Source organism: Coregonus clupeaformis, chromosome 31, assembly GCF_020615455.1.
Source record: "Coregonus clupeaformis isolate EN_2021a chromosome 31, ASM2061545v1, whole genome shotgun sequence".
Classification (NCBI taxonomy): Eukaryota; Metazoa; Chordata; class Actinopteri; order Salmoniformes; family Salmonidae; genus Coregonus; species Coregonus clupeaformis.
In genome coordinates, this window is record NC_059222.1 from 10,051,834 (window position 1) to 10,065,738 (window position 13,905).

The window sequence follows — 13,905 nt, forward strand, 5'->3', positions numbered from 1 at the left end:
CTTCAAAAGAGAAATGGCCTAAATCGGTCAGTGGACTTCCCGAATCAAATCACCAGAAACTAAATAAATTGGGCAGTACAATATTCTCACAATTATCTGTTAATATCAGCTGATGGCACATTTATAACCTTCATTTTGGAGTGGCCATTCATCATGCAAATGTAATTTTGGAGCAGGTATTTAATCAAACACTATCTGATGGGGGGGAAAGCAATTACGGACAGTCTAAAGTTACTGCCTCTTTGTCTCGCCACTGTCTCCATTTTTCTTTTCCTCTCACTCCCTCTCCTCTTTCTTTCTTTTCCTCCTTCTCATAGTCTGTCTCAGTCCATTATCGCCCTCCCTCTGGTTTTTATTTGGACTTTCAGGGAAGTGTTTTCCCCCCTCTTCATTCCCAGAAAAACAGATTATCAGTGTCTTTCCCCAGTAAATTGGCTGGGATCACTGATCGACTCTTCATCTGGCAATACAGTGATCAAAATAAATGTGTTCCAGACTTTTATTGCATCTTGATTGAGATTTCAAACAATTTCAGGTGGTGCTTGTGTGTGTGTCTGCCTCACCCCCATCTCTTACCTGAAGCAGTGGTGTGTGTACGTGGGACACGATGTGAGGCAGTCTCCTCCACTCCCGTATGGCCAGACTGGAGGCCATCTCCACTAGCCGTTCTATGAAGTTGAGCTGCTGCTCCTCTGGGTGGCAGATAGCCAGGTAACCACGGTGCATGTTCACCTTCCACGCCATCTCCTTAGGACAGCTCAGCTCCACCTTACAGACAGAAAGTTTACAGACACAGGTTACACACACGTTAGTTACTTATCTATACAAACATAAGGTTATACACAGGTGCATATGAGAAAGTAACAAGTGTGCATTTGTCAGTATGTGTGACTGAGGTGTTACAGCTATCAGAATTTGGACTGCAATTCTTTGGTTTGCCTCTCTAAAGTGAATTACTTCATGCCACTGTCACAAAGCAGCACTAACAGAACACAATACACCACCTGTTCTATTCATTCTCCTCATCATTTTTAAAGGCCTTAGTGGTTAATGAATAATCAGCCTGACACGGAGGTGAGCAGAGACTATATTGATCGGACCACTGAGTGCATTAACCACAACACTAACGATAGCCCAGGGGGAGCCTGCCTTCTGCGCAGTCAAACCTGTGCAACATGATTAGGTGTGTGTCCCTCTCTCTGTCTGTGTGTTGATGGGGGAGAGAAATACAGCGATCGGTCAAAATGCACTTATCACAGACGAGGGGATATGTGATGAATCTCCCGTAGACAGTGGTGGCCTTATCAGAGGCTGTTTAATTGAAAGCTGGGCCATTCAGACAGACAGACGGAGCCTCACCACAACAGCAGCAGCCTGCTCTACTCAGTCTTCTACCACTGCCAAGTAACAAATCACTAAACAACAGATTTTGAGCCAATTAATCACGCACAGACACGTAAATATTAGATCTATGCAAAACCATGGAGGAATGCGAGAGAGAGAAAGAGAGAGAGGAGGGAGAAGAGAAAAAGGCAACCAGTGGAGCACAAACATTGTATTTACAATCTATATTTATTTTCCCTTTAATGCTTCAAATACTTGCACATTGTTCCAACACTGTACATAGCCAATAATATAACATTTGAAATGTCTAAATTATTTTACAAATATTTGTAAGTGTAATGTTTACTAAAGTTTCCTTTGTTTATTTCCCTTTTGTTTATGGTCTATTCCATTTGCTTTGGCAATGTAAACATATGTTTCCCATGCCGAGAGAGACAGAGAGATAAGAGAGAATGAACGTAAGAGGTTGCTAGTTAAAGGTTTTGCTGGACAGTTTAATGAGATGTCACCTCAGGACAGTGGCTCGTTTCCAGATCTCTGAGCAGAAAGCAAGGCAGGAGTATTTGTTATGTGTCAGCTACTATTATGTTCCCTCTACTCTGCTTTAGATAACACGAGACTGATAAATTAACCTCCCTAACGACTGCCAAACTACATTTCCACAGCTTTACAAGCTGTTCTGGAGTTGGGAACCAGACCTCAGCCGAGTGTGTGTCTACGTGCGTGTGTGGTCTCTGTGTATAGCTGTGTCAGTGTGTGTGTGTGTGTGTGTGTGTGTGTGTGTGTGTGTGTGTTGGGCATCCCCTACCTGTACCAGTGCTTCCTTCATGGCGCCCCAGTTGGAGACCCTCCAGGCGCACTCCAGTACAAGGTAGGGGTTGCTGTTGCCTTTCGACTGACCGTACTCTGTCAGAGGCTCCCACTGGTTCAACTCTTTAGAACAGCTGCAGAGACAGGAAGGAGAGTTTATATCAAGATGAACAATATACACTGAGTGTACAAACCATAACGAACACCTTCTTAATATTGAGTTGCACCCTCTGTTGCCCTCAGAACAGCCTCATTTCGTCAGGGAATGGACTCTACAAGATGTTGAACGTGTCCAAAGGGATGCTGGCCCATGTTGACACCAATACTTCCCACAGTTGTGTCAAGTTGGCTGGATGTCCTTTGGGTGGTGGACCATTCTTGATACACACGGGAAACTGTTGAGCGAGAAAAACCCAGCAGCGTTGCAGTTCTTGACACACTCAAACCGGAGCGCCTGGCACCTACTACTATACCCCGTTCAAAGGCACTTAAATCTTTTGTCTTGCCAATTCACCGTCTGAATGGCACAGATACAGTACCAGTCAAATGTTTTAGAACACCTACTCATTCAAGGGTTTTTCTTTATTTTTACTATTTTCTACATTGTAGAATAATGATGAAGACATCAAAACTATGAAATAACACATATGGAATCATGTAGTAACCAAAAAAGTGTTAAATCAAAATATATTTTATATTTGAGATTCTTCAAAGTAGCCACCCTTTGCCTTAATGACAGCTTTGCACACTCTTGGCATTCTCTCAACCAGCTTCATGAGGTAGTCATCTGGAATGCATTTAAATTAACAGGTGTGCCTTGTTAAAAGTTAAATTTGTGGATTTTATTTCCTCCTTAATGCGTTTGAGCCAATCAGTTGTGTTGTGACAAGGTATGGAGGGTATACAGAAGATGGTCTTTTACCAAATAGGGGTAAGTCCATATTATGGCAAGAACAGCTCAAATAAGCAAAGAGAAACGATAGTCCATCATTCTTTAAGACGTGAAGGTCAGTCAATCTGGAAAATGTCAAGAACTTTGAAAGTTTCAAGTGCAGTCGCAAAAACCATCAAGCACTATGATGAAACTGGCTCTCATGAGGACCGCCACAGGAAAGGAAGACCCAGAGTTACCTCTGCTACAGAGGATAAGTTAATTAGCGTTACCAGCCACAGAAATTGCAGCCCAAATAAATGCTTCACAGAGTTCAAGTAACCGACACATCTCAACATCAACTGTTCAGAGGAGACTGCGTGAATCAGGCCTTCATGGTCAAATTGAGGCAAGAAACCACTACTAAAAAGGACACCAATAAGAAGAAGAGGCTTGCTTGGGCCAAGAAACACAAACAACGGACATTAGACTGGTGGAAATCTGTCCTTTGGTCTGGAGTCCAAATTGGAGAGTTTTGGTTCCAACCGCCGTGTCTTTGTGAGACGCAGATTAGGTGAACGGATGATTTGCGCTTGTGTGGTTCCCACCGTGAAGCATGGAGGAGGAGGTGTGATGTGTGGGGGTGCTTTGCTGGTGACACTGTGACTTATTTAGAATTCAAGGCACACTTAACCAGCATGGCTACCACAGCATTCTGCAGTGATACGCCATCCCATCTTGTTTGTGCTTAGCGGGACTATCATTTGTTTTTCAACAGGACAATGACCCAACATTTGACCAATAAGAAGAGTGATGGAGTGCTGCATCAGATGACCTGGCCTCCACAATCTCCCGACCTCAACCCAATTGAGATGGTTTGGGATGAGTTAGACCGCAGAGTGAAGGAAAAGCAGCCAACAAGTGCTCAGCGTATGTGGGAACTCCTTCAAGACAGTTGGAAAAGCATATATTTTGATTTGTTTAACACTTTTTTGGTTACTACATGAATCCATATGTGTTATTTCATAGTTTTGATGTCTTCACTATTATTCTACAATGTAGAAAATTGTAAAAACAAAGATAAACCCTTGAATGAATTGGTATGTCCAAAGTTGACTGGTACTGTACACATTCCATGTCTCAAGGCTTAAAAATCCTTCTTGAACCTGTCTCCTGCCCTTCATCTACACTGATTGAAGTGGATTTAACAAGTGCCATCAATAAGGGATCATAGCTTTCACCTGGATTCACCTGGTCAGTCTGTCATGGAAGGAACATGTAGTTACACTGAATGTTACTTTATACACCATTAATTACATGGAAAATACAGATATTACATAGCAACTACATAGTTATGACAGTAATTATGTAGTTATTACACCTAGCATAAAGTACCAACTACACCAGTAAAAGCCTATTCCCCCTCAGGAGACTAAAAAGATTTGGCATGGGTCCTCAGATCCTCAAAAAATTCTACAGCTGCACCATCGAGAGCATCCTGACTGGTTGCATCACCGCCTGGTATGGCAACTGCTTGGCCTCTGACCGCAAGGCACTACAGAGGGTAGTGCGTACGGCCCAGTACATCACAGGGGCAAAGCTCCCTGCCATCCAGGACCTCTATACCAGGCGGTGTCAGAGGAAGGCCCTCAAAATTGTCAAAGACTCCAGTCACCCTAGTCATAGACTGTTCTCTCTGCTACCGCACGGCAAGCGGTACCGGAGTGCCAAGTCTAGGTCCAAAAGACTTCTCAACAGCTTCTACCCCCAAGCCATAAGACTCCTGAACAGCTAATCATGGCTACCCGGACTATTTGCACTGCCCCCCACCCCATACTTTTTACGCTGCTGCTACTCTGTTAAGTATTTATGCATAGTCACTTTAACTCTACCCACATGTACATATTACCTCAACTACCTCAACTAGCCGGTGCCCCCGCACATTGACTATGCAACGGTACCCCCCTGTATATATAGCCTCCCTACTGTCACTTTATTCTATTGTATATATAGCCTCCCTACTGTCACTTTATTTTTACTTCTGCTCTTTTTTTCTCAACACTTTTTTGTTGTTTTACTCTTACTTTTTTGTTTAAAATAAATGCACTGTTGGTTAAGGGCTGTAAGTAAGCATTTCACTGTAATGTCTGCACCTGTTGTATTCGGCGCATGTGACCAATAAAATTTGATTTGATTTGATTTGAAATACATCAGTTATTTACCGTATCCAGTGGTCCTCCCAGAGCTGGTACTCAGGTAGGATGGCAGGAGAGGCGTTGCTCCTCTCGTGTTCCTTCCTGGCTTTTTCCATGGCCTTCTCATAGCTCTCCTGGGCCTGTTGAAGGTAAAATAGTAAAAATAGTAAATAGTCAGTACTACTCAGCTGTGACCAACTCCATGGACTTGTGGATTAAGTGTCCGCCCTGAGATTAGAAGCCGAGTCATACCAAATACTGTAAAGATGGGACCCGGTGCGTGTCTGCCTAGCACTCGGCATTAAGGAGATAGACTGGGGGCAAGGCCTTGCAATAGACTAGCGCCCTGTCCAGGGGGTATTGTAAATCAAGCTGCCTCACGCTACATAAACAGGAGATAGGAGCAAGAACCTATGAGCTGTTCCCGCTCACACAAGCCAAGGCTCGTGCAAAGCTACCTACCCAGCTGTAGGCTTTGCAGTCTAAATAATTGTACAATGTTTTCAACACTATAAAATTAGCCAACAAAGCCTCACCTGTTCGAAGAAGCCGTGCTGCTCGTAGGCGATAGCCGTGGAAGTCTCTGGGAACTTGCAGCGTTTCTGCCACAGCCCCGCCCACATATCCTCCTCCTGCAGTAGAGAGTACAGCTCTGCCAGGGAGTCCAGGATCTCCTATTGGACCACACAAAGAGTTAGGATCAGAGGTGTGCATCTTCCCTTTCAAAGACGATTCGACACACATCTAGATACATGGGCTCCGATACAGGAACGATATGTTTTAGTTTGAAACGATTCGGCGTGATTCGGTTTGATAAGAGGAATAAATCGATGCAATTCGGTTCAATACAATTGGATTTGATGCACTAACAGTTGTTGCATGAAGACATTCATTTTCCATTCCAAATGAAAAGCTGCTGCTGATGGCGCTCAGGAGCTGGGCCTCTCTGAGCTGGATCGGTCTGAGCTGACTTCTCTGATCTGTGTCAAGTCAAATTTATTTGTCATATGCACAGGATACATGTTGTAAACAGTACAATGAAATGCTTACTTGCAGGTTCACATCTCGATATGCGACAACAATAAGAGTATAAAAAACTAAGTAATAAAGTAATCAAAATAGAAGCTTGATGGAATAAAAATAGAATCTAAAATGTAGCACAAGCATAAATAGAAGGAAGTGTCTATGGGAATGGTTGCCAGTTTATACTATCTGGTCATGCTATAAAATGACAGAGCTACGTCTAACACTAACCTTCAAGTTAAACCGATTCTCATACCATAAAGCTAAAATAATTGAAATACATGTTGTTCTTTATGAAAATGTGCATATTTCAAGTCAATTTTTTCCCCTCCCCTACTAAATATTGGGCAAATATCATCATGAATCAATCTAATGTTCTTTCCAGCATAATGTCACTGCAGGTTTCATTCTTAGATAATCACCTGCATTCTTATGCAACAAAGGTCAGGGCAGACAAAGGTCAGTTTGGAAGGTTGACATGTTAAACTGTGCAAAGCGTTTCGCTACAGTGTGCGACTAATGAATACACCTAGGTTGTTTAATTGGTTGCAGTTTCTTTTATACATAGCAACAACAAGAAAATCATCCACTCCTTAATGTTAAGAAAACAAATCAATCAATCAAAAGAAGCATATATAATGTTACTGTAGGTATAATCTTCAGTCAATCAGCTGCATTGTTATGCCACAAAGATCACAGCAGGTAAAGTTCAGTTTGGAATGTTGAAGGGGGATACTGTTGAAATTCAAAATGTATCGCCTAAATTGTAGTAACTTGATTAAAATCAACCCATTCAATGGAGACTTGACTGTTGATTTTTTTTTTTTTAAGTAGTCCTGATAGTGTCAGTTTCCCTATAACCTTAAATCAACGATATACCCAAAGTTGTGCTTTCTAGTATGCGCAACAAGAGTTTACAGTGGGCACCGTTGGGTTGTCTCCCAACTAATAAAGCCTATGATTGACTATTGCACAAGTCATCTTACAAGCATTTTAATGGTGAAAGGTTAGTGAACCGGCAGTTCATAATGTTTGAATACATTTTCTGACTGATTCACGCTACATTTGGATCGGTTTGGAGTCCTGTGGACCGATGCACACACATCTTAAACAGTTGAACTGGAATCGTTACATTCCTAGTTAGGATGCAGTGCCTGTCAAGCAGCCATACCTATTTAATGAATGGACTGTACAGTAAGTACAAAGGCAATGTCTGAAGAAAAGTTAACAAGCTCACTGTTATCCACTATGTACTCATCTAATAGAACTGAAAGTGAACAAGATGTCGTCTGTAAACCCGTACCTGTTGTGGTGGAGTGATGCTCTCCTGTTCGTGGAACTCGGTGGTGCTCTGCTTGGGCTTGCTGTGCAGGCTGAGGCCCTTCTCAAAGGCCTGCTGTTCCAGCATCAGAGTGGAGCGCAGCCACAGATTGTGAGTCTTCCCCAGGTACTTCAACACACAGGGCCTGATGGGGATAGGGGGAACACACTGGGACATGGCCTCCACAAAGCAGTTGAGGGCACTGGGCTGGCAGTCCCTCTGAGCCTGGTGGCTCCCACTGCACAGGAAAGGACTCATCTCACCTGACAGGGCCTGGGAGGAGAGGGGGAGGGAGGTGACGCGGGAGGAGAGGGAGGTTTGGGAGAGAAGAAAGTGGAGAGAGATGAAAGGAGAGTTAAGGTTAAGAGGACAGACAGAATGTGTTTCTATGGCCAAAAGCATGCAATATGATGCACAACTGAAACCAAGCTAGAACTAATTGGAAGCCACCATATTAGCTACCACAGCATAATCATCTAAGAGACAGCCTCAGCAAAAATAATCACTCTATTTAAATGCCTTGAATAGATTTTTCCTCCAGCAGTCAGTACCCTAAAACCAAATTAAGATATTTATAACCAGATAATTATCAGCATAAATATGCAACCTATTTAAGTATTTATCCACGTCCGTCTTTGAGTGACAAACATCATTAAAAGACGTCTAGTTCTATTTCCAGCGTCTCAGAAAGTTAATAGCTCAATCACTTCAAATCAGGAGCCCTTAAATGGGCCTCTTAATACTGGAGCCATCTGGTTCATTAAACTCAGTATGTGTTTTCTTCTTCCATATTTTGCATAAATGAATGGTTCCTCATTAAGAGGAAATTGCATGTTTTAAGGTAGAAATGGGAGAGTCAAGGTCAGGCTGACTGTCTGCTAACCAACGTCACTGAGCTGAGGTGTGCGTTGGTCTCAGTATGTGTGTCTCAGAGGGTCTGTGTGTGAGTGTGGTGCTGACCAGTCAGGTCAGAGCAGAGCCTGTGACCCGTGTCGGCCCTGTCCAGGTGAATAATGATGACACAGACAATGAGTCATGCCATAGCCTTTGACCTCTATCACGGCATGACAACCAGGGTTTTGACCTGTAAACTTGTATAGAAGGTATAAATAGCTAATCTCAACGTTTCAGATAGAAACACCATGAATAGACATTGGAAAATAATTACTATTACAATATTCATTCTATTTCTATGGAGCTGACATGATTCCTTCAGCCTAAACGTTCTGGAATGTTGCCCCCTTTTGAACAGGCCCCAATACAGTTGTGAGCACACTGCATTTACCATACATTGTAGCCTGGCCATCTAGTGCCAACTTTTTGACCTGGAAGTACAAGACATGTTACTGCTCATTGACCTGGCAGTACTTACATGTTGCTGCCGGTCAGACAGGATCTTCCAGAGGCGAGGGAACAGCTGTACCCAGGTCTTCTCAGCCAGCGGGGTGGAGATGTGACACAGCTGGACCAGGGCGTTCAGCAGCGCCCCCGTCTGACACACACAATGACAACAACCACAGGTCAGCATCTGACACAATGACAATAAGGGGTTAACGTCTCGCCTTTACAAAACATCCCTACAGGAATCCTTCAGCAAAAATCCCACAGAAAAGTTACGCAGGAAATTCCACAGGATATTTTGTGGTACTTTCCTGCAGAACAACCTGAAGGATTAAGGTTCAAGGGTCAATTTATGACATTCCAAATATATTTCCTTAAGCTTCATCCATATAATCTATCAAATGTAGAATGTGTGCTCAAAGCCAAAGTCTTAAGTGCTAAAAGCGTTGATGAACTTGACAGTGAGGGCGGGGAGGGTTGCAGAGGAAAATAATAAGATTTTAACCAAAAGGGCGAGGGTTGGTGTCATAACTCACCTTGACCTCTCTAAGGGAATCGAGGAACTTGTCGTGGCGGTTGGTGAGCATGTGCAGCTGGTTGCCTGTGTCTTTCTCTGCCTGCTCCTTGGTCTTGGGGATGGCTGTCTGGTCCCCTGGGGCTAGCTCTATGTCTATCTCCACATCCTGGAGGAGAGAGAGGGGGGAGGGAGAGGAAAGGATGGGGGAGAGAGTAGAAGGAGTGGAGGAGATCGAGGAAAGGAAAGGGAAGAAGAGGAGAGAGGGAGATGCATTTAGTCATTTATTGTAATATATGCAAAAGCACTTAGTCTTTCCCCTTGGAGAGATGAACATCATGATGAGATGGGAGAGGAAAGGTAAACTGAAAATATTGACTGTTATATAAATACTGCATCTGTGGGGAACAGTTTGTTGCAGCAGAAACTACAGGTTAACAAATAGGGAGAAATAGAGATGTTATTCCTCTCCTATAACAAATACACATGATGGGATAATGGGTCTTTGTGTGTGTGTCAACATGTCTCAGTGTGTGTGTGTGTATGTGTCCGTGTGACCCTCTGACTCCTGATGCGTGGCGTCCTCACCTCCTCCTTGGTCTCGCTGTTCTCCCTCTCTCGGGGCTCCTGCTTGATGTGGGTTGCCATGGCGAAGGCGGCGCGGTCGTGGCTGTCGGCCAGATTGATGACGTTGGTGATGGATGGGAGCATGGAGCCCTGGCAGCTGGTCCCGATGATGCTGTTACGCTCACACACTGCCAGCAGCAGCTAACACAGAGGCAGAGAGTCACACAGAAAAGAGATCACAGAAAGCCAGGTTAACAGTTTCTAGGGGGTCTGAAGCATTATGTAGACACTTCACAAAAAGGCATCACGGACAAGCTAAATCACATACCACAGTATCAAATAATTATTTGTGCTAAAACAGGACATAGTTAGATTTCAAAGCTCAAATCAGCAACCTCTTTTCAAAGGACTGCAAAAAAAATGGAGAGTTTGGGACTACAAGGTTCTATCTGCAAAAAGATGATTGAGATAATTGGCTTTAAAGTTCCGAAACCTCATTGCTTTAAATGGTGTGAGCAATTTTTTTTATTGTATTCTTTTGACCTTAACATGAATTGGGGGTATTTGGAGTACATTGAAAACATAGGTAGAGAACATTGAAAAGAACAAAGCTATGTCAACTCAATTTTGAAAAAAATGCAGATAACCTTATAGTCCCAAGCTCTCGAAATCTCAAATGTCTCAACTGACATCCAAAATAGTCATGATTCGACCCCTCGTCCTAGCACGTCTCCATACCTCTATGCATTGTTTGATCCAGAAGTGGCTGCTCATTGCCTCCCAGTTCTGAGAGCAGCAGATGTAGAGAAGCCTCTCGTAGACACGTCTCTTCATGGAGAGGTCAAACACCTCAAAGAACTTAGCCCTGATCAGAGGCTGGGCGCAACGTAGCCCAGACAGGAAGGCCGGCTCCAACTTCGACGTGATGTCACTTCCTGAGAGACTCTCGTCCCTGTTTGTACAAAGAGGGTTGAAATGTATTTGTGTCACCATTCTTTATATCTAATGAAAAAAGGTTGACGACTGCAACTTAATTCTCCTATACAGTAACTCATGCTAATGCGTTTCGGAGCAAGCTCCTTCATAAGAATTAAGATACCAAAGTAGCTAAAAGCATCATGGTAATGAGTGGAGGACAAGAAGCAATGAAGGTCATTGGAGTGAAACAGTGGAGGATGCAGACGGTTACTTTAACTAAATGTTTAAAAATGGAGCATTTATCTTTAATGATAATCCTAGCGGAATAGTAAAACGGTTAACATCCCACAGCCCTGGTGAACGGGCCTCTAGAGTATTTAAAAGAGAGGAGGAGTAATGTCTCAGCAGTAAGTGTATTATACTAAAGCTACTAAACCAGCTACTTATTCAGAGACATCGTCGTGGAGCAGATGCTATGTCCTTCTGTTATCTTTATGTGATGTGGACGGTGATGAGTCAATCATAGTTTTACAGCTTGTTCAAAGTTATGTGACTTACAGAGCCGATCGTCTGTGAACAGGCAGAATGGGAAAAGGGATGGGGCAAGTTCTGAGGACTGGAGGAGAGGGACGGGGGAGTGGTGTTTGTGTGTGGTTAGAGGGCCAGCCAGGATGAATAGCAGTGGGCTGAGGAGTCCGTCACCTTTCGCTTGGCTGCCTCACCTCTCTGACTCCCTTCTCACCCCTCAGCCACCCTCCCATCTCTCCCTCACACCATGTGTCCTGTCACTGGAAGACTCTCAAACCCAACCCCCATCATTCTGTCTAACCTATCCCCACCTCTCTTTCTCTTCCTCCCTCTCAATAGATAGAGTGGTGGTGGTTTGGTGGCATACTCCCTTGCTCTCTCCACCCCACTCCCATCCCTCCATCTCCCGCTCAATGGATGAATGGTTTGTGGCGGTGACCTGGCATACACCCCTCTCTCCCTGCCCCCCCCTTCCTTCTCTCTACGCCCATCCCCTCCTCTTCTCCTCCGCCTCGATGGATGAAGAAGCGTAGCAGCGCTCAGTATATTTGCCCTGCATACTCGTCCAGGTGATTAATGGGGGTAATTACCTGTAGACGTAATTAACGAGGTCCAGGAACTGGGCGTTTAACTCAAGGTCATCAGGGAAACGCTTCTCAATATAGGTCATCATCTTCACCAGCAGAATGGACTTCTCACGAAGATTGGGCATCTGTGGATGGAGAGAGGGATGGAGGGAGCGAGAGACATGGAGGAGAGAGAGCAGATTGATTCAGTTCATTTATCTTTAGTACATCTGAAGGGGGGAGTGTGAAGAACCTTTGGTTCTCGCTCCCTCCTCATTCTGTCCCTCTGCTGGACTCAGAGCAAAGACACCTGTGTAGGTTTGTGTTTCCTGGTTCCCAGATTGCTTTGCTGGCTAGTTGTTCTTACACAGATCATTAGCAGCGTATGTCCACAGTGTTTGCTAAATGGCCAACAGGGAAACGTGATGAAAAATGGTCCTCTCACCTGGTTTGCTGCCATGGGGGAGTTGTTCTTCACCCACTCCTCCACGATCTTGACGATGGCGCGGAGGATCTTGGCGTCGGGAGACTTCTCGATGAGCGACGTGAGGATGACTTGGATGAAGTTCTTCCTCATCTCAATGGACATGACGGACAGACGACTCTTCACCAGGTCCAGAGATAGCATCACTAGTTCGCTAGTCACTGTAGGGAGAAGTTAGAGGTTAGAGGTCATGACGGACAGACGTGTCTTCACCAGGTCCCGAGACAGCATCACCAACTCACTGGTCACTGTAGGGAGAGGTTAGAGGTCATGACGGACAGACGCGTCTTCACCAGGTCCAGAGACAGCATCACTAGTTCGCTAGTCACTGTGGGGAAAGGTTAGGTCAAGACATACAATGTAAATTCACTTAACTGCATTCACTACACAGTGAGTGTAACGGAGTGTGTTTGTGTTCCTTGACAGTGAACATACAGGTCATTTGAGAGCCATTTAAAGGCCTGATAGCATCTCAATATCATTACCAGGCTTTGGAAGAGCAGGGATAGAGGTGCTTGGATTGGGCTCATTAGCTATGGCCAACAGTAAACACTAAATGCAGTCTCACTGCAGCAGCACCCATTGGCCACACTAATGCCGCAAGACTTAACTTGCAGAAAACGTACTACACTAAACAGGAGGACCACCTAACCTTTGGAGAAACAGTGCAAGGTAAAAGGCTCTTTGTCTCAGCCAGAGGCATCTCACTGCATCTACAACCCAGGAAGGGAATCAGAGCCGTAGTACATTCCCAGTGAGACCTCTATCAGCCCAGGGGATCTTCCGGACCTTACAGCCATTCACACTGATACAGGGGCTTCTGTATAGGCCAAACAGACCCGAGATACGGGGATATCTGAGATCTGGGTCCTGAGGGGTTTCTGGAGGTGCCCGGAACACACACATTGTGATTTGACTGCTACACCCTCTCATCTCAGTATCACACAGATTAGGGAAATTCCAACTGGTTGCAGGGGGTGCTAAGGTCAGCCAGCTGAAATTTCACCCGTTTGATAAAGTCTAATTTAGGAAGACTGTATTATAGAACTGGGAGAGCACTAATGGCCGATGACTGGAGGAAATGGAGCAGAGAGCCGGGCAGTGTTAGAAGTAACCTGATGCCATCCAACCTGGGCTGCTGGGGCTAGGTAACACATCTACTGGGAGAACTGTGTTTGGTGGGCCTGAGTATGTGGGAGGTCCAAGGTAATAGGTGTGTATGCGTGTGTTAAGGTTCCAGAGTGTGACCCATTTAAAGTCCCTTTAACTTGGCTATGCCAGTTAAATGTTGAAATGGTCGCATCGGTGCAAGCTGCAAATTCTAGCTGGTCATCTCATTCAAAACTCCCTATTTTTCAAAATCCTGATTTGGTCAAACAGTAAAATGCGTTATCCTGATTCCTACAATGAACGGGTCTGATCT

At 44.4% G+C, this 13,905-nt stretch overlaps 1 protein-coding gene across 4 annotated transcripts in view; it reads right to left on the reverse strand.

Annotated features, from left to right (window-relative positions):
• LOC121547516 (transformation/transcription domain-associated protein) overlaps window positions 1–13,905 on the reverse strand; it is an 89,736-nt gene that overhangs the window by 40,187 nt on the left and 35,644 nt on the right. For all 4 annotated transcript variants that reach the window (XM_045209777.1, XM_045209776.1, XM_041858839.2 and 1 more), the window contains 11 exons: window positions 12,444–12,643; window positions 12,023–12,144; window positions 10,725–10,938; window positions 10,008–10,187; window positions 9,442–9,588; window positions 8,937–9,056; window positions 7,547–7,837; window positions 5,757–5,894; window positions 5,248–5,360; window positions 2,153–2,288; window positions 577–768 (listed from right to left, as the gene is read on the reverse strand). In XM_045209777.1, coding sequence (XP_045065712.1) covers window positions 577–768; window positions 2,153–2,288; window positions 5,248–5,360; window positions 5,757–5,894; window positions 7,547–7,837; window positions 8,937–9,056; window positions 9,442–9,588; window positions 10,008–10,187; window positions 10,725–10,938; window positions 12,023–12,144; window positions 12,444–12,643 — 1,853 coding nt within the window. The remainder of the gene's footprint in view (window positions 1–576; window positions 769–2,152; window positions 2,289–5,247; window positions 5,361–5,756; window positions 5,895–7,546; window positions 7,838–8,936; window positions 9,057–9,441; window positions 9,589–10,007; window positions 10,188–10,724; window positions 10,939–12,022; window positions 12,145–12,443; window positions 12,644–13,905) is intronic.